The sequence below is a fragment of the Rhinoderma darwinii genome, chromosome 3, assembly GCF_050947455.1.
Source record: "Rhinoderma darwinii isolate aRhiDar2 chromosome 3, aRhiDar2.hap1, whole genome shotgun sequence".
Taxonomy (NCBI): Eukaryota; Metazoa; Chordata; class Amphibia; order Anura; family Rhinodermatidae; genus Rhinoderma; species Rhinoderma darwinii.
The window spans coordinates 136,556,898-136,579,761 of NC_134689.1; the positions used below are offsets into that span (position 1 = coordinate 136,556,898).

Here is a 22,864-nt window from a genome sequence, read left to right on the forward strand (position 1 = left end):
TTCTCCATTTTCACGAAGTACAGTAAAAAATTGTGTAGTACCGTGTTAGCCAGAGACAATATGAAATGTTAAATACTTTTGTGTCAAAAAAGACAAAAGTATAATAATTATACTTTTGTCTTTTTTGACACAAAAGTATTTAACATTTCATATATTATAGATTGAAAGTGATTATTAAGAGTATGAAGGACAAAGTTGTTTGCTTTTTTTTTCCGCTATATAACCCATTGACAGCAGTGGGAGTAAATCAGAGAGGGATTCTTCATTTCTTTTAATCCGCAGATGGAATTATGCTCTGAGCTTTTATCACAGCTTGATAAATGTTTGCATAGAGGTAAACTGAACTTCAAACCAGTACAATAGACTATGAATGTGAAAATGTTCAGCCACTATATTATGATGGTCAGTTGGGCTTTTTACCTGTTATTATCATTTCCACTGGTAATTTGTATGCTGTGAGTTATTATACTGCAGGAAAGAAAGTAAAGTTTGCAAGCTGATGTGGACTAAGAATTTAAAAGGACATTCTAGCTATTATTTATGGTTGAAATAACCCTTTAAAGAAAAACTCTAGCAGGGGAAACATTCTCCTCCAGAACAGCAGGATAGAAATACAACCACAATAATCCAGGCTTCAGCCCGTGTTCTTGGCTGCCCTCTTCTTTTTCCTCTCGGACAGAATTGGTAGTGTAGGTTTGTATGAATATGCTTCACCAGCACTCAATAAATTACTAATATTAGATCTCAGCGAAAGGTCAGTCAACAGCATGGCTAGGATTTTTTAACACCCTTAAGGATAATTACTATGCAAAACTCCAGTCTTTACTGTAGTTTACCTTTAAATTTTCCCAATAGTGCAATGTAAAAATATTTCCTGAAGATCTAGGGGAGGGAAAGCCATGATAACCAGTGGCGGATTAAGTAGACCATGGGCCCTGGGCTGTTACCCAAACTTGGGCCCCCCTTCCTCACCGTAACTATTTTTAACACTACCTTTTTGGGCAAGCATTAACAGTGTTACGATTCCCCTTGTCACAGCGCGGTGTCCCTACATACTGACAGGATCACACTGTGCAGGGACACAACCTCCTGACAAGGGGAATTGTCTATCAGTCCTGGACCGCAGAAAGACTTTTTGTGAAATACAAGGATTTCCTATAATAAACATGTCAGGAGAGGTGACAGATTCTCTATAAATCTAGTGACTCACAGGTGACGACGTCTCAGATTCTAGTAGTTTTTTTCCTCTTTTCTTCTCCATCCGGTCCAGCGCTCATGACGACTTCTCCCGGCCATGACTCATTTCTGCAGAATTTGCCACTTAGACGTCTCCTCACTTTTCCAACATTTCCACACCTATAAACGAAAATAAAGTTATCATGGTGCCACATAGTGTACCCCTAAATATAATAGCACCAAACACTGCGCGCCTGAATATAATACCACACACTGTAAAACACCATACACACAGCCCCCTGTACATAGTGCCACACACAGCCCCTGTAGATATTACACACCCCCATAGATATCGCCATACACAGCCCCCTCTATATATCACACATCCCCCTCGTAGAGAGCGTTACACACAGCCCCCTATAGATAGTGCCATACAGCCCCCTGTAGAGAGCGCCACACAGCCCTCCCCCTCTTGTAAATAGCACCAAAAAGCCCCCCCTATAAAGAGCGCCACACACATACCACGGTGGATAGCACTACACAGCCCCCCCTTGCCTCACAGCGCTCCCCCTTGTATATAGTGCCTCACAGCGCTCCCCCTTGTATATAGTGCCTCACAGCGCTCCCCCTTGTATATAGTGCCTCACAGCGCTCCCCCTTGTATATAGTGCCTCACAGCGCTCCCCCTTGTATATAGTGCCTCACAGCGCTCACCCTTGTATATAGTGCCTCACAGCGCTCCCCCTTGTATATAGTGCCTCACAGCGCTCCCCCTTGTATATAGTGTCACACAGCGCTCCCCCTTGTATATAGTGCCACACAGAGCTCCCCCTTGTATATAGTGCCACACAGCGCTCCCCCTTGTATATAGTGCCACAAGGTTATGTACACATTTAAAAACTTTATATTATAATTATATATATATATATATATAGTATGTGGGTCTCCGGCTGTCAGTGACTGCCAGTGGCTGTCAGTGACTTTCGCTGCTTCTGTCTTCTCCGATGTCTTCTTACACTGCGTTCAATGAACGCTTGTGTACAGGAATAGAGACAGCAGCAGCGGCGCTGTCTCTATTCCTCCCGGTGATCATGTGACAGGTCACATGATCGCCGGGTGCCGTTAGTGGCAGACTGTTGCTGGGTCTTACTAGACCCAGCACAGCCCTATTAGTGACAATCGTCACTGTGAGAGGGCTGATTTCCCCTGTAACTGGGGCTGCTGTGCAGCTCCAGTTACAGTGGAAAAACATGGTGTAAAACAAAGAGAAAGTAGATATAAAGTTCCCCAAAGGTCTTTTTTGACCTTTGAGGATCAGAACATAGTAATAAAAAATAGTAAAGTGCAAAAAAAAGAAACAATAATAAATACACATAAAATACCCACCCCAAAAAAAACGTTCCCCCCCCCGCCAATCATTGTTGTAACGCTAGCGCTGACCCAATTACCCTAATATAGACATGTAATATATTAAAATTTACGGTAGACAATGACGATCACAGATAAAAGGTCTATTTTAGGGTAAAACAATGTTATTACCAAAAAAAAATAGCTGAAACGTAAAAAAGCTTCTTTTTTTACTATTATTTTCAAACTTTATGAATAAAAATTCTAAAATGGCAAAAAATGTGTGCATAAAAACGATAAAAAACGAAACCTGCATTGTCTACGGAAAAAACGTCGCAAAAATAACGTCTGTTTTATTTTTTTTTAATAAAAATGTGTGTTTGGTGCAACTTTGTAATTACGTTTTATTAAAAAATATTTTCACTTTTTGAGATACAGCTGCTTTGTATCCTGTATCCGTCAGGTCAGCAGGACTGACGGGATCAGTGAAACGGGCCCTGCGCTAAATTATAATCTTAGATGTGATAGATTTGAGGTGGATCCTGCGTGTCACTGATCCCGTCAGTCCTGCTGACCTGACGGATACAGGATACAAAGCAGCCGTATCTCAAAAAGTAAAAATATTTTTTAATAAAATCAATCAATCACACTGATACACATGCACACCTTTTTTGCTATTTTAGAATTTTTATTCATAAAGTTTGAAAATAATAGTAAAAAAATAAGCTTTTTTAAGTTTCAGCTATTTTTTTTGCTAATAACATAGTTTTACCCTGAAATAGACCTGTTATTTGTGATCCTCATTGTTTACCGTAAATTTTAATATATTACATGTCTATATTAGGGTAATTGGGTCAGCGCTAGCGTTACAACAATGATTGGCGGGGGGGAACGTTTTTTTTGGGGGTGGGTATTTTATGTGTATTTATTATTTCATTTTTTTTGCACTTTACTTTACTATTTTTTTATTATTATGTTCTGTTCCTCAAAGGTCAAAAAAGACCTTTGGGGAACTTTATATATATTTTTTCTTTCTTTTACACCATGTTTTTCCACTGTAACTGGAGCTGCACAGCAGCCTCAGTTACAGGGGAAATCAGCCCTCTCATAGTGACGATTGTCACTAATAGGGCTGTGCTGGGTCTAGTAAGACCCAGCAGCAGCCTGCCACTAACGGCACCCGGCGATCATGTGACCAGTCACATGATCACCGGGAAGAATAGAGACAGCGCCGCTGCTGCTGTCTCTATTCCTATACACAGCGTTCATTGAACGCTGTGTAAGAAGACATCGGAGAAGACAGAAGCAGCGAAAGCTGCTTCTGTCTTCTCCTCAGGGTCCCCGGCAGTCACTGACAGCCGGAGACCCGACATTCAGCTGCCCGATCGCGCGGGCAGCAAGTTAAAACCCGAGCCGTAGAAAGTCTATGGCTCGGGTTTTAAGCACCCGTCCCTGACCGCTGGCCGTAAAAATACAGCCAGCGGTCGGGAACCAGTTGGGCAGGAGGATAATCCTGTACTGACCTCAGCGCCGGTGACCGCCCGCCGGCTCTTCTCTTGCTGCTTTGGAGTAACAGAACAGCCGTCCGTCGCTGTTCTGTTACTCAATGGCGGCGGCCCGCACTGTCAGGGAGGCGTGTCCTACCCCTGGATCCCGGCGAATTCCCTGCTCCTCCCCATCTTCGGCCGTTAGCAGCGCTAGCGCGCTGAATAGATTTACGAGATAATGTGCGTTTCGGGCTGCCATGGGCCCCCTGGAAGCCTCGGGCCCCGGGCGGCCGCCCGAAACGCCCATATGATAATCCGCCACTGATGATAACACATTGTTTGCATAAAATAAAAGCTAGAGCAACATTAATTTATATATGGTCAATTCTCAAAGCTACAAGCATTACAGACAGCATACCTTCCAACTTTCCAGTATTGCAAAGAGGGACAACGGATGTGGCGCGCATAGCCATGCCTCTAACCCCGAAAAATCCCCATCCATACACACCCAGTTCAGTCCACATAGTATCATGCTGCCATAGTGCCTCCTCACAGTTGAATGCCCCGAACCCCCCCCACACACACAGTATAATGCCCCATATCTACTCCCATACAGTATAATGCCCCATATCTACTCCCATACAGTATAATGCCCCATATCTACTCCCATACAGTATAATGCCCCCACAGGGTATAATGCCCCATAGCTGTTCCATATAGTATAATGCCCCCACAGCTGCCCAAAACATTATTATGCCCCCACAGGTGCCCCCATACAGTATAATGTCCCCTTAGCTGTCACTATACAGTATAATGCCCCCATTGCTGCCCACATACAGTATAATTCCCCTACACTTGCCCCATACAGTATAATTCCCCCACAGGTGCCCCCATACAGTATAATGCCCCATAGCTGCTCCATACAGTATAATGCCCCCCACAGCTGTTCCGATATTGTATAATGGCCCCATACAGTATAATGCCCTCACAGCTGCCCATACAGTATTATGCCCCCATACAGTATAATGCACCCACAAGTACCCCATACAGTATAATGCCCCCTTAGCTGCCACCATACAGTATAATGCCCCATAGCTGCCCCAATAGGGCATAATTTCACCATAGCTGCCCCCATTCATTATAATGCCCCCACAGGTGCCCCATACAGTATAATGTCCCCATAGTACATAATGAAAAAATATTCAAATAAATGCTCATCCAGCCCCGTTCCCACGCCGATTGGAGGAGATGCTTCTGCTTATCCGCTCTGTGCTTTAAGTGGCCTGGCACAGACAAGCGCGATGACGTCACTGCACCATGCCTATCTGTGCCGAGCTGCTCACAGCCGGCGTTACACAATGAATGCTGAAGCAGGAAGCTGACAGCTCCATGCTTCAACATTGGATTCAACTGTATCTGCGTCCTGAGGTCACAGATACAGTTGAAACTGGGACATACCACTAGTCAAACGGGACAGCAGGACACCGCCTGGAATCCGGGACTGTCCCGCTTAATCCTGGACGTTTGGGAGGTATGCAAACAGTTATACATTTCACTTTCCTGAGTCATGAAAGTGAAACAATGTAAAAGAAAGGAAAACAATGTAAAACATTCCACAGGTAAAATCTACATGAAATGTAGAATACATTTGTAAATACTTTGCTTACTTGTTTTCTTCTTCATGAAGCTACATTAAAAATTCTGCCTTTTTCCTGTTACCAGAGAGCAAAGCATTATGGGAGTTCAGATAATCTGGCAATTCATATAAAATAAATGTTGGTGTAGCATCTGTCTTCAATCTACTGTGCAGATGGACAGCCTTACTATCCTCCGACAGGAGACGTTGAATTTCAACATGCCCGAGCCTTCGTGTCACTTTGTGTGGCCATTCTGAATGTGCATGTTTTTAGAAAGTTAGGGGAGATACCTGTCAGCTGAACTAGTTCTTATGTGTATAGCCAGCTTTACGCTGTTAGAACTAGGGTGTTAAGTCGTTTGTCTAAAAGTGGAAGAAGATTAGAAAAGTTTGTTCCCAACTGCAAGCAATTGAATTGTGAGAACAGCTACTGGAAAATGAGCAGAAATAATAATAAAAAAAGAAAACTCTTTTGTTTTTATCTAGATTCAAGTGTGAAATGTTGGTTAGGGCAGATTCAGACGAACGTTGCGTTTTTGCGCGCGCAAACAACGCAGCGTTTTGCGCGCGCAAAAACCATTTGACAGCTGCGTGTGTCATCCGTGTATGATGCGCGGCTGCGTGATTTTCGCGCAGCCGCCATAATAGAGATGAGGCTAGTCGACGCCCGTCACTGTCCAAGGTGCTGAAAGAGCTAACTGATCGGCAGTAACTCTTTCAGCACCCTCGACAGTGAATGCCGAACACAATATACAGCAACCTGTTAAAAAAAAAGAAAAAGTTCGTACTTACCGAGAACTTCCCGGCCGTTGCCTTGGTGACGCGTCCTTGGTGACGCGCCTCTCTTGACATCGGGCCCCACCTCCCTGGATGACGCGGCAGTCCATGTGACCGCTGCAGCCTGTGCTTGGCCTGTGATTGGCTGGAGCTGTCACTTGGACTGAATTGTCACCCCGGGAGGTCAGACTGGAGGAAGAAGCCGGGAGTTATCGGTAAGTCAGAACTTAGTTTTTTTTTACAGGTTCATGTTTATTGGGATCGGTAGTCACTGTCCATGGTGCTGAAACAGTTTAACTCTTTCAGCACCCTGGACAGTGACTATCTCCTGATGTCGCGTACCGGAAATTTTTTTGCCGAGTTCGGCCGAACCCGGTGAAGTTCGGTTCGATTGTCCGGGTTCGCTCATCTCAAAGACACTCCATTTGGATGTTTGGAAACAGAAAAGCACGTGGTGCTTTTCTGGTTACATTCATCCTTTTGACAGCTGGTGCGCTGTTTCAGTCGGTTCGCACGGAAGTGCTTCCGTGCGACCTGCGTGGTTTTCACACACCCATTGACTTCAATGGGTGCGTGATGCGCGAAATACGCGGAGATATTGAACCTGTCGCGTTTTGTACGCAGCGAACAAACGCTGCGCACAAATCACGCACTGTTTGAACTGCCCCATTGACTTCTATAGGGCCGTGCGTGGCGCGCGAAAAATACGCGGCCTGCACGCACGAAAATCACGCTCGTGTGAATCCCCCCTTAAAGTGTAACCATGTATCAAGACAAGGGTAACACAGGACACATGGCACATGACATGTTAGCTCATAGCAATATGGCATCTCATTGTTGTTCATAGCTTTTAAAGTCCTGTTCATAATGGTAGCTATAGTATTTTTTACTCAGTTTGTGGTATGGTCAGCTTGCTTGTCTGCCTGTGTACTACCCTGTAAAAGCTGTAAGTGTATGTTCGCACTGAGTTTTTTTGACAATTTTTTTTTACGTGGGAACCGCGCCGCAAAACTCGTCAAAAACCGAAAATGCCTACCACTGATTTCAATGGGAGGCGGAGGCGGTTTTCTCCCGCGGGACATGCCGTATCTTCACGCGATTACGCCTCTGACCTTCTATTGACATCAATGGGAGGCAGAGAAAGCGTATTTCACTGCGTTTTATGTCCACAGCGCTCAATGGCCGCAGGCAAAAAAAATGCAGCGAAAATCGGCGTGCAGGCAGAAGAAAATCTGCCTCAAACTTCCAAATTTTGAGGCAGATTTTCCGCCTGCAAAAAAACTCAGTGTGAACACGGCCGAAGCATGAGCAGAAAATTCACTCACAGACTGTCACTAGTCTCGCTTTTGGATAACAAGCTCTCAAAAGGAAGAAGACTTAGTATCGCATTTAATATGTGACTGAAGCTCTGGCTGGAAAAAGCAGAATATAGAACCTACATGTCCTGTAACATGCACCTCGATCCTGCTGAGTTATGATTGGCTAATGTAACGTAAGGGACAAGGGACCAGGGAGAAGGCAGTGCTGGGAGGGGGAAGTAAAAAATTATATGAACAGGTCCAGGGACACAAGGGGTGGAGCATGACCAAGAATAGGAAAGAAGCTGTGGGAATTACCGTCATTGGCATGAAGATAGGCCACTTTGACTATCATGCATATTAAACTTTATATCTCTAATTCAACAATATAGTAAACACCACATCAAGATATCATAAGTAACAAATAACTTATAATCAAGAACTTATAATACATATTGTATACCAAATTGGTAGAACTATATAGTATTATACTTACATCTTGTTGTATAGGGTCACTACTGCTGAGTGTCCTTATCCTCTTTTTCTTTTTTATCTTTGTTTTTGTATAGGCCTGGAATATTCCTTTAACTTTGTGCCACATTTGCCTGTCAACTAGGGAGATGTAATATGCACACGGGCCATTGAGCCTGACTGCAATATCCAGTAAACACTACCCTGGATTGTACCCGTTAGAAGATGAGTTTAACAGAAGGCTAGGGCTACGGACAATGAGATGTCACTATGTTCCAGCATCACTTGCAGCTGCATGTCCTAGTATTGTGTGTCTCGTCTTAATGGTCATATCTACCTAGCTTAATATATAGTGAAAGAAACCTGGGACAAATAGGTGTAAAAATAACTGAATGGAATAATACACACTAAAGCTACTGTGCAGTAAAAAAAAAAGTCATGTAAACATATGTGTTGTATTCAAAAACGTTTATAGTGGACTAACTGATACATTGCTTGATTTTAGGGTTAAAAAAGTATATGGACTACAAGGTGCGTGTTACAGCTTCAAATTCAGCGGGCGAGAGTGCTGTCTCAGAAGAAAATAATATTTTTGTACGAACCCTTGAGGATGGTAAGTAGAAGAATTACAGTTGAGAGACAAAGGTGAAAGTCTGTTTTTTTTTTTTTTACTGCTTTTCATATTCGGGTATGAAATAAACATTATAATTTCATTTTTACTATACTTATAGATACATGGTAATAAAGTGTATTTTTGGGTGAGATTCCAGTTGTGCATATAGATATGCACTTAGTAGTTAAGTCACTAACAAAATGTTGACGTCAATAAAAATGCCCATTGTTCAAGTTTTCTTTCAGGTATTCTGATAAAAATTATACGTTTTTGTAGGAATCCAGAAAGACGGGATATAAAATGCATGCCTTAGTCTACAATCAACAAACGTCAAGTAATATATAAATATAGTAGATGCCGGCAATCAATAAGTTCTGCCTAAAAATTATTTTTCGTAATATGCCACTACATTCTAAAGCCCTCTAACCAGAAAATTTGGCTCAATTATAATCTATTTATTCAAGAGTTTAGCAATACTCCAAATTTTGGGCAGGTTTAGATGCCCACAATGACCCATTAACACTAGAATTACCAATTCGACTCTGTTCACATGTGGCAGATTTCTGTTGCAGAAATTCATCCCATACAGTACATCTAAATGAGGTTAGTAAAATTAGAATTCTAATACACACGCTGTTAAAGCAACCCCATTTAGACATATGGAATGGATTTGCCACAAAAAGGCCTTCACCATTTTGTGACCTTTTTGTGTCTTATTTTGAAGCGCCACCTTATCTCATGCTATAACGACAAATTCTCCTACCCCAGCAGTGAGCACGGCATGATCAAAGGGGTATACCCTCTTTGATCAGGTACATCAGGGATTCCGGTGACGTGATCAGTTACTAGGAAATTTCTATACAGTCAGCACTGGGGACCTAGAAAAAACCCAGGATTGTCATTACACATAGCCTCTTGTTAGGACACACTAGGGCCCCATTGAAACGTGGCGGAACTGCTGCGATTTTCTGCTTTCTGCTTCTGATTCTTAAATTCGCATTCTCATTCTTTTTGCGGTAATGTGGTGGATTTTCACCATGGATTTAATTCTTTACAATGCATAGGGGGAAATCCGCTGCAAATCCACAGCAAAATCCACATGTAATACATGTGGATTTTGCTGCGAATCTGGGGTGCAAAAATACACTAAATGTGGACCCTTAGTGTTACCGACGCAAATAGCCTGTGCCATAGTGACACATAACATACTGTATTAGCATAAGAAATATCCACATACTTTATAAATTCAAAATAAAGAAGTACAAAAATAATCACTTAAATGGATTAAAATAATTTAATAAAAATGCAAACAAAATTAATAAACACAATTATCTAGTATTAAATACAGTTTCTTACGCATATGTTACATAATAGATAAAAACGATGCATATTTGGTATCCACATGACACTAATAACTTGAAGAATTACTTCTTAGGCCCCATGCACACAAACGTATTTTTGCGGCCGCAATTCACCTGTAAATCTGCGGGTGAATTGCGGCCCCATTCATTTAAATGGGCCCATGCACACGACACCGTGCATTGCCCAGGAGCCTGGAACGCAAAAAGATAGGACATGTCTTATTACGGCCGTATTTTCCGATCCAGGCTCATAGAAATTAATGCACAAGGCCATGTGCACTGTCCGCGATTTGCGAGCGGCCCGTAGGTGACACGCCTCGGCCATCCGAGCCGCAAATTACAGCCGTGCACACCACTACGGTCATATGCATGAGGCCTTAGTGTGAACAGTAAATAGTATAAAACAAAGTATAACAGAGAATCTATTATTTTTTTTATCTGTGCCTGAAAAAAAGTATATGAATTTCACACTAATGCATACAAACCCTACAATAGAGCCTAAAAAACTACATTTCCTGTTGCATAAAATGATGCCTCATATAACTTCATCAATGAAAATATGTAAAAGTCAGAGCCGGTGACAACCTTCAATAAAGAGTCAGCCACTGACCTCTGTAAGGATGCGCTCACACTTGCATTGCTTGCATTGTATTTCTTCAGCATAAAATACGCGGCGGAAAACTACATTGTATGTCTATGGGAAAAATAGCCAAATTTCTCTAGTTCTTGCATTGCAAATACTTTTCCCGTAGGCAGACATTGTAGTTTTCTGCAGCATATTTTTATACTGCGGAAATACAATGCAAATATGTACCCTAGCAGAGTCATCTTCATCTCCCATAAACCAATGTCAGCCAGTGCCCTCCTATAAAGTGGTATTAACAGTCCCCCATACAGTGAAATAGACCCTAAACGGTAAAAGACACATTTCCCTTTTACATAACAGTAAATATCCTTACAAAATCATTTTAAATATATCTGATAGTTGTAATTGTATACATTTCATATGGTTGCTACAATTTGGTTGGTGTAAGAAAATTGTTACATGTAAATGTACCTTTATTTTTAGCACCAGGATCACCACCTCAGAATCTGGTTTCAGCTGGCGTTAATGCAACTGCTATTCATTTGGAGTGGTCATCACCTGCAGAACCGAATGGCATCATTACGCACTATGAAATAATCTACACAAATTCAACACTGATACTTGCTCAAAACACAACTTCAACGACCTTCACCATAACTGATTTAAACCCATACACTCTATATAGGATTTCTGCTCGAGCTTACACCCAGTTTGGACATGGAAACCAATCAACTCCAATACTCTCAGTAAAGACATCTGAAACTGGTAGGTACAAATATGCTTCACTATCAAGTTTACTATGTGTGGAGATATATAGTTTGTGTAAGATAGTACTATACATTGCTGGTGCTATTGCTTAATAAATGATGTATTTTTGTACTAATAAAGTCATTTATCATTTTCAGCTCCAAGCAGCCCACCGCACGATTTGCTGTACCGAAATTTATCTTCCACAAGAGTATTGCTCACGTGGCAGTCACCAATTTTTGCTAATGGAATAATATTATTTTATAAGATCAACTACTGGAATTCTTCCCACTCTCTGACAACAGAAAGCAATGACTCATTAATCGTTTTGTCAGATCTTAAAAAATATTCCCAATATCAGGTGGTTGTATCAGGTCACACAATACATGGAGATGGAAATCAAACCAGTGAAATCCTATATATGACCACTTTGGAAGATGGTAAGTTCAAATAACCCTATAAGACAATATGTAAGTAACTACCCTATGAGTAAGTGGGAAGCCTCTTCATATTATCTGGTATTGTCACTCTATATTTACCAACTTATCATATTATCTTGTAGACAACAAATCACAATTTTATTACTACAATCTATCATCTTTTTTTCCCCCCTTATAATGAAGCATCTTTCATAGGCTCCAATAAACTAGTACCAGCTCCTACGCATTGTCATGAAAAATATATCATATAGTATTTTTTTTCTTTCCGAAGCAATAACCTCTGAATGAATTGTTTCCCAGAATGATGCCTCCTGTCAAAGTGTACATCTATAAATGTATAAAAAATATATGCAATATATACTCTTCTGAAGTACTCCAAGCAGTCAGAAAAAAATTCAGTGGACTTATTCACCGCATTAGGCTTTGATCAGCTATTTTTAATATTAAATTGTTCCATAGTGATAAAACTTGTACGATAATCACACTGATGCAATTTCACACAATGTATTTTATGTTAGATTTCTTGCAAATATCTCAAATTAGGGATATTACAACCCCCCCCCCCCCCATAGGACTATATTTAAATCATTTGGGACATTATTGAGGGTAATATATAAAGTCTGGCATGCCAGCTAAGTGGTAGACTTGTCTGGAAAGCAGGGTTGTAGGGTCTGTATTCCCTAACACTGCCTACGCATGTTGGAGAATGCGACTACTGAACAATAACAGGTCTTACTTGGCATTGTTCACCACCACTTTTCAAAGAAGAAAACTGGCAGAGAACATTTAGTAAATCAGTCGCACCTGTGCACCCAGAAGGCCGTGCCCACTCTTCGCCAACACAATTGTAAAAAGTCGTTTGTACTGGTAAAAGTGTCAGGAGGCCCACTTATATGTGTCAGGAGGCCCTCATTTATACATTCATGCTGAACATAATTTTTTGCAATGCAATTATGCCAAACATCTTCTGTTAATGCATTGATACATGGCCAAGCAGTGGTGTAACGATCCTGGTCTCAGGTCGTCCGACCGCAACTGGACCCAGTGCAGAAAAGATCCTTCACGGTGCCCGTCCTGGACCCCCTTAGGCTCTCACATCATTCCCCGCAAAGCACAGAGGATGTGCGCTGCATCACATATAAACTCCTGGTGCTGCCCGGCGTTAGGTCCTTGTTTGCATTGTGGCTTGATGGGGCCATCTGAGGGTATCCGGGACAGGCCCCCTGTGGACAAGAAATAAGGTGAGTTAATTATTTTTTATTTTTTTTATGTCCAATCGAGGGGTTGGTCCAATTGGAGGGGGGTATGGGGCCTGGCTCCAACTTGTTATGCCATGTGACCAATCATATGATTGCAATGTTGTGCAATATTGTTTTTTTTTCCCTTTTCACAAAAGATTTCAACCTTAAATCACAGAAGAATACATATGAAATTGCACAGTAAAATTGTGTGTAATTTTGTGGTGCAATTTCATGCGATATTGTATTGCATGTTAAAAGTTGTCATGAAGTCTCTTACCCTAAGGAGTGCATTATGTTAGCTTTGATTTACCAGGAGGATAGCCCTGTATTAGTTAATTATCCTATATTGGATAAAATCATTATCAATAAAGTATCAGAATTGATTTTTTGTGAGATTGTATCTTTAAGTGGTTTTCTGAGAAAACACATTTATGGCTGCCTGTGACCCCTTCAATGTTTATCCATGCACATTGGCATGTCTGTACATGTGGCTGTGTCTGGTACTGTACTCAGCCCTATTCAAAGGTATGCTGAGTGGTGGGGCTGCGGAGGTCAAACTCACACCAAACGCACTTTGATGGCCTATCCTACGGACAGGCTACAGCTATCAATGTTTTTTTCTGAAAAACTCCTTAACAACTCATGCTATAATCTGTAACAATTAAAATTTGGAAGTTTAGGGAGTAGACATAAAAACGTATTTGTATATTTATTAATCAGTGACATTAGCGCTTCTATTTTAGACCTTTTTTAGCTATATATTATTTTAATAATTTATTTTCTATAAAATATGTATCTTTTACCCTATGCAAATAGACAAATGGTACTGATATGGGTTGATGCCCTTTTTGTTCTTATCTTTTTTCCGCAGTTCCTGATGATCCACCACATAACCTGTCCTACAGAATTCTAAACTCTACTTCCATACAGTTGTTTTACTCTCCACCTTCTTCTCCCAATGGCATTATTAAGTATTACTCAATCACTTGTCATGGCGTTGCAGCGAGCGCTCAGCATTATAACTGCAGTACCCAGTCTATAATAATAAATGACCTAAAAAAATATAGTGAATACAGTATCACCGTTAGTGCAAGCACCGCTGTGGGGCCTGGAGCAAAAACGAGTAGATTGCTTTTTGTAAGAACTGGGGAAGATGGTAAATTGTACATATATTTTTTTTAATCTCCTTGCCATGCATGTCTCCTAAATACATTAAATTAATCAAAAAATATACCGGTATATGCTGAACTAACACATTAATTAATTGGCTTATGCATGCGTCAACTAAATAATATGGACTTACAATAAAGTATTTTCCTATACAGTGGCATATGCTGGACATTCTGTCGAAAATACTTACGAATTATAACTTTGACAGAAAGCTTCGGAGTGATTTGAACAGAGCCTAATGTGTATGTGGACTGCTAAACAGTCCTCCAACATCTGCTGTTAAAGGAAATAAGCATTATAACCTGTCCAATTCTTCGTTTCCCCAAATAGTCGAGATCTGGATTCTACTCCCTTTTCCATCCTAAATAGCATTCACGTTAAGAAAAATACTCTGTATGCTTTCATATGATTTTTCTATCTCCCTGCAGGCTTATTATTGGAATTGTTCTTACTTTCCAGGGGTGTCATTTCCGATAATAAGTTTATACTAGGGGATAAAGTGATATAGGGAATCTCTCTTAAATGTCTGTTATCACATGAGAGAACTACATACATATATATTACATTTTCTCACTGAAATAAAAGCACTTAAACTTACATATAAAAATTATTTAAGTATGCATTTTAGGTAAGATTTAATATTGGTTTTGTACTTAGGGGTTGATGGATACCATGAGCTCGTAGTTCCTATATTTGTTGTCTGTATGCAGTATATTTATATAAGATGAAGATGTTACCATTATCATCTGATTTATGGCTGCAGCATTACATGTGGAAATAGTTTGTCGAGCGGATACTATTGAACTTTCAAGACCTGTTTCTCACAGGAAAACAAGATATTTATGAGAGGACGATGAAATACTCTCTATACACTCTAGCGCAGGTCATAACTGGAAGGATGGGGAGTTAGATTAATATTATTTTGCCTACACATTATAAAGTGGAAGTAAAGGACACCAATGTAATGAGTATAAACAACTGTTTATCTTTACGTAAAACTTAAAAATATAAGCTTAAAGGTGGTCAATCTATTACAAATTACAACATTTGAATGCTCATTGAATAAATGCTAAAAAAGAAAATGAAAAATGCTTTAGTAGAGGTAGGAGAAGCTTCAGAAAATTCCTGACTACCCTCTTCCCCTAAAGATCACAATGATAACTGTCGATAGGACAATCATTCATTTATCGTCCGATGTAACAGTACTCTCAACAAATCCTTAGAGATCTTATTTATACAGGGAAACACTGACTGGTAAAGAATTTAAAGATAGACCACTGCTTTTATTCTTTAAAACCATAAATTGTGCCCCATCCCCTTAAAGGCACCCTAGGTGGCCGCTTACTCCACCTACTCCTCATCCCACCCCTTTGCTTTGGTGGGAGGTAAGGTCACTGAATCCTAAAATTGGCAAAGCACTGCATACATTTTACTATCTTTACCTTCTGTTTCCTTTATTCACTCATAACTATCCATTTCTTGAATCTTCTTTGTTCACATCTGCAATACCTGGCATTATCAGCATGTAGTATGGACCGTTCACTCAGTGGCTTTGTATCATCTGTGCCTGATACAATATATTTAAGTTTTTATGAAAAATTCCATAAAGCATAAACCAAGTGCCTACTACATAGAGGAAATCAGAATATTTCTTTCTTTGTCCTGTGCTACATGCTTGGACACATGTCAGTAATTGTTCTAACATCTAATCTCTCATATATGATGATTGACATGGACTATTTTTCTTTCAAAAGAACCTATTTATTACATAATGTTTTTTTTTTACTCTTCCTGCAGCACCAGACAGTGCCCCTGAAAAAATAGCATACAGAAATGTATCTTCAACAGAAATTGTTGTATTATATTCTCCACCAACTATACCTAATGGAATAGTATTATACTATACCGTATACATAACATGGCTGAATGGCACTGTGGAGAGAGCTACAGACACACCTTATCTGTCACTGACTATTACAGGTAATTTCATCAGTATATTTTCTGCAGAAGTGGGCTGTCCATTTGGGCCCTGGGGCAGTGCATAAAGGCTGATGGCTATAGGGGGCCGACAGCCTCTTTGTCTGTTACAGAACTTCCTAAATTTTGCAGTTTATAAACCCAATTCAAGTGTATCATGGCTATAGGGGTTGGTAACTGGCCTATTACATTGAATGGTCGGTAGGCCCGATCACTCTGTCTGCCCCTGGATTTGCATAAATAAATTTGTAGGTAAATGAACCCATATACACATGAGAATGATAGAGCATGGTGTGGTGTACAGGCAGGGGCGTAGCTATTGGAGGTGCACTGGTAGCAGTCGCACCCGGGCCCTGGTGCCTTAGGGGTCCTAAAAGACCCTCTGCCCCATAGGTAGACAACAGTATTATAAATAGCAAATGGTAGGTGAGAGGCCCTGTTACAGATTTTGCATTGGGGCCCAGCGGCTTTACGCATGCTAATAATACAAATACAGTGCCTAGATCACTGGTTTATGGATACAACTGGATACAGTTTTAGTGTGCGATATGCATTGGAACCAAATGATGGTCAGTCTGGAGAGAGCAAAGCGGATTCTTGAAAAATTTGGTATCAGTAACCTAATTTTTTCCATGTGTACAGGTTTACGAAAACATACCAGTTATATTCTCAAAGTCTCTGCTAGTACTGTGAAAGGGGAAGGTGTACACAGCGACGCTGTCAGCATTACTACAGAAGAGGATGGTAAGTTAATAACAAAAATTCTGGAAATATTACATTGTAAAGACCTCAGCATTTCTCATTTACGATGGTTGTTCTACATCCAACATAGTATTCCACCTTCACTATCTGGTGGGCGTACGTTCATAGAGTTTTATAATTGGTATTCCTTTTGTTTCTGCTCTTTTAAGCACATGTTCAGTTGTATACATATTCAGCTGTATAGTTACCTTGGAAACCTCTTCTGCTTAAAGGGGATGTCCAGTCACTGTGGGGCTATGCTGCAATACCAGACACAAGAGTGGCGCTTCTTCTACACGAAAAACAGACATTTTTCTAATCTCATACAACACCTTTATTGACTATTCGTAAAGAAAAAAACATTGCAACAGCATTATGCGAATGCTCAGACTACCTAATACACCATATATAAATAAATATGCATTACTGCTACGTTTATTTACAAAAGGGAGGTTCTTAGCACACATTTTGATCAAATTGTGTGAGCCACCTGCCACGACAAGGCAATCTCTTTCAAGTGGGTCCCTAACCTAAAAACACACCTCTGTTCTGGGTCTAAGCCTGCAGAATATACTCCGGGTAGGCAGGAACCAGCTTTAATCTAATTAAAGTCACAAATGGGAGGAGTGCAAAACCAAAAATTGAAGGCAGTCACTCACCACCCCCATATACAACATGCAACACAAAAAAGATTGGTCAGCGCATCTTAATAAAATTGAAAATGTACACGTGCCCATACACTGTGACTGCAAACATTACATGTAAAAAAACTACCAAATACATAATGAGTATTCAATGTAAGGCTCTGAAACTTTGTTTGCTGCCATTAAACAAAAACATTCTTGTAAACCTCTTGATCTAATACTTATCATAGCTGTTTATAGATTCATCTAGGAGTGAAATATTCTAGACTCCAGGCTGAGGCTGGGTTCACACGACCTATTTTCAGACGTAAACGAGGCGTATTATGCCACGTTTTACGTCTGAAAATAGGGCTACAATACGTCTGCAAACATCTGCCCATTCATTTGAATGGGTTTGCCGACGTACTGTGCAGACGACCTGTCATTTACGCATCGTCGTTTGACAGCTGTCAAACTACGACGCGTAAAAATACAGCCTCGTCAAAAGAAGTGCAGGACACTTCTTTGGACGTTTTTGGAGACGTTTTCTCATAGACTCCAATGAAAACAGCTCCAAAAACGGACGTAGAAAACGCCACGAAAAACGCAGCGAAAAACATGAGTTGCTCAAAAAACGTCTGAAAATCAGGGGCTGTTTTCCCTTGAAAACAGCTCCGTATTTTCAGACGTTTTTGGTCACTACGTGTGCACATACCCTAATACATTATACCTACAATGTTCCATTGTAGCAAACATCAGGAAAAACAGGGATTTGCGCTGAATGTGCTGCTGATAGAGGGTTGTCTAGCCAAGATACAACTGTTTTCACCTCCAAGCGGTTAGAAGTATAGGGGTTTTCTGAGTAGATGCAAACATAAATGTTTATATTTACTGACAGCAAATAGCAAAGTTTTAAAATGGTAATAAAACAAAGTATATTAAAAAGTTACAGAACTTTTCATTGTACAATGATGAGTATGCTTTATTTACCTAGGACCGGAAAACCCTTTATGATTTATTAAAATGGTTGTCAAAGAATCAACAATTATCCCCTTTCCACAGAATAGGTGATAATTGACTGATCACTGCGGGCCCCTTCCTGCTCCCCCTCCCGAAGAACCCCCTGTCCCTTCTCACTTCACCACTAGCAGTGAGGAAGAGCTTGAATAGAGCGGCTGTCGAGCATGCGCCCGCCACTCCATTCAATGTCTATGGGACTGACGGAAACGGGTCGAGCGCTGTACTCAGCAGTTTCCATCATTTCCGTAGACTTTGAACGGATCGGCGGCGATCATGTTCAAGCGCCGGTTCATTTAATGTCCTACTTACTGTGGTCAAGCAGTGTTGAGGAACAGGGGGTTTGGGACACCTGTTCTTGCGTTCGCTTGGGGTCGAGCAGGTCAGTGATCAGCAATCATCACCTATCTTATCACCTATCTATAGGTGATAATTGTTGATTCTCGGAATACCCCTTTAAAGTAAGGCAAATCAACCCCATTAAGTGGATATTTTTATGAGATCCAGCTAATCTTGGTGGAATCTTCTGACAATCTAATGCCTATGTTAGTAAAAAAAATAACTTATGTCATTGGCCACAAAATCAAATTGGAAGACATGCAAAACATACTATTTAGCAATATCCAAAATGTAGAGTTAAAGGTCTGCTCTAGAATGAAGTCCAGGGGGATACAAATAGTGATTACACTATTCATCTTTTACTATTACATTCATAAAGCCCCTGTGAATGCTTGCAGCTAAATTTAAGATTTATGCAATGTTGTCCTAAACTCTCTAGAAAAGTTCACCCCGGGTATGGTTTTAAACGTGATGTCCAAGCTACTAATACATGCATGGTCTCCTGGGTTCTACAAGTTATAAATGCTTCTGGGACTACAGGATGGAAGAGATATAGTTGACATATGTATTATTTTCTGTTTTAATAATGTGGCGTCAGAGTGTGTTATATGTTGGGTAGCGTGGAATGATTTCAGCCCGGCATGCAATCCCATATTTTTATGATCTCTCAATGTTATGCCCAGCAGGAATTTTCCCACCTCTTGAAGCTTGAAATAATTATTTCCAGCTTTCTTCCCCCAGTGGAGTTGTGTTGCAAATTACTTTATTTTTACATGCATTCACACCTATAAAACAGATTTTACTTTTATTGGAACAAAAAATATAACAGCACAGAATTTGTAGAATATATAAAGCAAAGTGCTGTGGTATGCCTGCTGATCTGTGTTCTCATGAAATCTTACTTTCCGTTGAATCCCAGAAACAGATGTGTTAATACTACCATGAAAAATTGTCCTTCATTTTTGTAGCCAAGAAAGTAACACAGTCTTATTGGAGCTGATAGAGTTCAAATACCTGTTCATGGATTTTTCTAAGTCTCTTTATTCATTGGCTGGTGTGTCGGCTTTCATTCAAGTAAATACTTTTTATTTTGTCCTTACAGCGCCATCTACCCCTCCTCGCTTTCTTGCCGTAAGTCAATTATCCAGTACACTTGTGAAGTTATCATGGCTACCACCTCTGGAGCCAAATGGAATTATACTTTTCTACACACTATATATCTGGTAAGCCAAAACACATGCTGAGATATTTTGCATTGTATTAACATTTGTTATTTATCTATGTGCAGCCTATTGTTCAGTATCATTACACATTTTAGGTTTAGAGCGTCTGACTGCCCCTTCCCCTCCCTACCCATCATCATGGTGTTGTTTTTTTTGCATATATACAGTTCTTAACCCCTTAGTGACTAGCCCATTTTAGGCCCTAATGACCAAGCTATTTTATTCGTTTTTCTATAGTCGCATTCAAAGAGCTATAACTTTTTTATTTTTTCGTCTACATAGCTGTATGAGGACTTGTTTTTTGCGGGATTAGTTGTACTTTTTAATAGCACCATTTTAGGGTACATATAATTTTTTTATTAACTTTTATTAACTTTTTTGGGGGGGATTATAAAAAAAAACCTGAAATTCCGCCATTGTTCTATGCGTTTTTAAATTGACGCCGTTCACTATGCGACGTAAATAACATGTTACCCTTATTCTATGGGTCGGTACGATTACGGTGATACCACATATGTAGAGGTTTTTTCTGTTTTACGACTTTTGCACAATAAAAACACTTTTGAACTAAAATTATTTGTTTTTGCATCGTCGCTTTCCAAGAGCCGTAACTTTTTTATTTTTCCATCAATGTAGTGATTTTTTGGGCTTGCTTTCTGCGGGACGAGACATAGTTTTGATTGGTACTGTTTTGGGGTGCATGGGACTTATTGATTCATTTTTATTATTACTTTTTTGGGGGGCAATGAAAAAAAATTGCAATTTCGCCATTGTTTTTTGCGTTTTTTTTTTACGGTGTTCACCTTACAGTTTAAATTACATATTAACTTTATTAATGGAGTCATTACGGTCGCGGCGATACCATATATGTGTACTTTTATTTATTTTTTACACTTTTACTAAATAAAACCACTTTTTATGGAAAAAAATGGTTTTATTTATTTTTTTACTGTAATTTTTATTAATAATCTTTATTTCACATTTATTATTTATTTCATTAGTCGCACTAGGGGACTTTACTGTGCGATCTTCAGATTGCTGCTATAATGCTTTGGTATACTTCGTATACCAGAGCATTATTGCCTGTCAGTGTAAATCTGACAGCCAATCTGTTAGGACGTGCCTCCGCCGCGTCCTAACAGGCATATGTCCAGGGCAGACCTGGGGGCTTTTATCAAGCCCCCGGCTGCCATGACAACCCATCGGAGACCCGCGATTGCATTTGCGGGCCGCCGATGGGTGACAGAGGGAGCTCACTCCCTCTGTAAACAAGTTAAATGCCGCGGTCGCTATTGACGGCGCATTTAACGGGTTAAACTGCCGCGATCTAAGTAAACTTCGATCGCGGGCATTGGAGCAGGAGCTCAGCTGTCATCAGACAGCAGAGCCCCGGCTCCAGCCAGCACGGGAGACCCGTGCAGGACTTAGACTAGGCTCACGTGAAAAGGCGTCAGCCTAGCCTAAGGCCCCTTAGTGACGAACGTGAAAAGGCGTATTGGTGGTCACTAAGGGGTTACTCCAAAGCTGTAACATGATTGGATGTAGAAAAAATGGATTATAATGAAGTGCAATCAGAAGCGTAAACCGGTTAGACACGTATAAAAAAAAAAGCCTTTTCTCACAGCTCCTCCACCTTCTCTTGTCCATGGATCCCCGCAGGCTGCCACATCAGGCCCAGTCTGTGCCATGGCGCATACAAAGTCCTAATGCCAGGCAGCATAAGAATGTTGTATGCAAAGAAGCATACAATGTTCAGCGCCCAGCGTTGTGTGCTGCATCGCATATACCGTCCTGACACTTCCCGAAACTAAAGGAGATGCAAAGGTTGCAGTCACACTGGGCCCTGGCCCTTAGAAGACCCCATAAGAGAAGACTAGTAGTATAAATTACACATGGCAGGTGGGGGACCCCCTAAAGTATTTTGCTTTGGGGCCCAGGAGCTTCAAGTTATGCCTCTGCATAGCCTCTTTATGCCGCCATATATTTATGTGAAATGTTCTGTGTAGCTTTAGTGTATCCATAAACAGCACTATCTGCTCTCAAATGGAAACGCACAGTGCCCACTCACCTGCCTGTACATTTACCCAAATCATAGAACTTATACATGAAAATACCAAGTCACATGACAAAACAGTAATTTGGTCTGCTTTCCTTCTGCCAACTATTTTATGTCTGAACAGTTGTATGTCTAATTACTATAAAAAATAAACTTTTACTGAAGAAGGTTAATAAATATTGTTGTAAAAGACATCATTTTTGAGGCGTCACTAAATTTATTCAAATGGTGCATGTAAAATACTACATTTGGCGTACTCGCTATACAGTAAATATTAATTTTCTCTTTTTTAAGTCACCTCATCGGTGGCATACTATACACCCAATTTTGTGCGAAAAAATGATGCACAGTATTAAAAAATGTAGCGCATTCTACGGCTTCTCTCATCCACTCTTCTTTTTCTAGACACTTCTCAAAATTGCAGAGGAAGTTGCAAAAAGTGTCTTAAACAAATAAAAAATTATTGCACCCCCTTTTCTGGCGCATTTTGCTAAGTACATCTTCCTCACTGTTTTTATTAATACTTTTATAAAAATTG

The 22,864-nt window shown here is 40.4% G+C and overlaps 1 protein-coding gene across 1 annotated transcript in view; it reads left to right on the plus strand.

The window, feature by feature from the left end:
- The window catches only part of PTPRQ (protein tyrosine phosphatase receptor type Q), a 271,650-nt gene that overhangs the window by 102,428 nt on the left and 146,358 nt on the right, over positions 1 to 22,864 (plus strand). Inside the window, exons 14-18 of the mRNA XM_075859391.1 lie at positions 8,698 to 8,805; positions 11,236 to 11,517; positions 16,148 to 16,330; positions 16,970 to 17,071; positions 20,150 to 20,270. Coding sequence (XP_075715506.1) covers positions 8,698 to 8,805; positions 11,236 to 11,517; positions 16,148 to 16,330; positions 16,970 to 17,071; positions 20,150 to 20,270 — 796 coding nt within the window. The remainder of the gene's footprint in view (positions 1 to 8,697; positions 8,806 to 11,235; positions 11,518 to 16,147; positions 16,331 to 16,969; positions 17,072 to 20,149; positions 20,271 to 22,864) is intronic.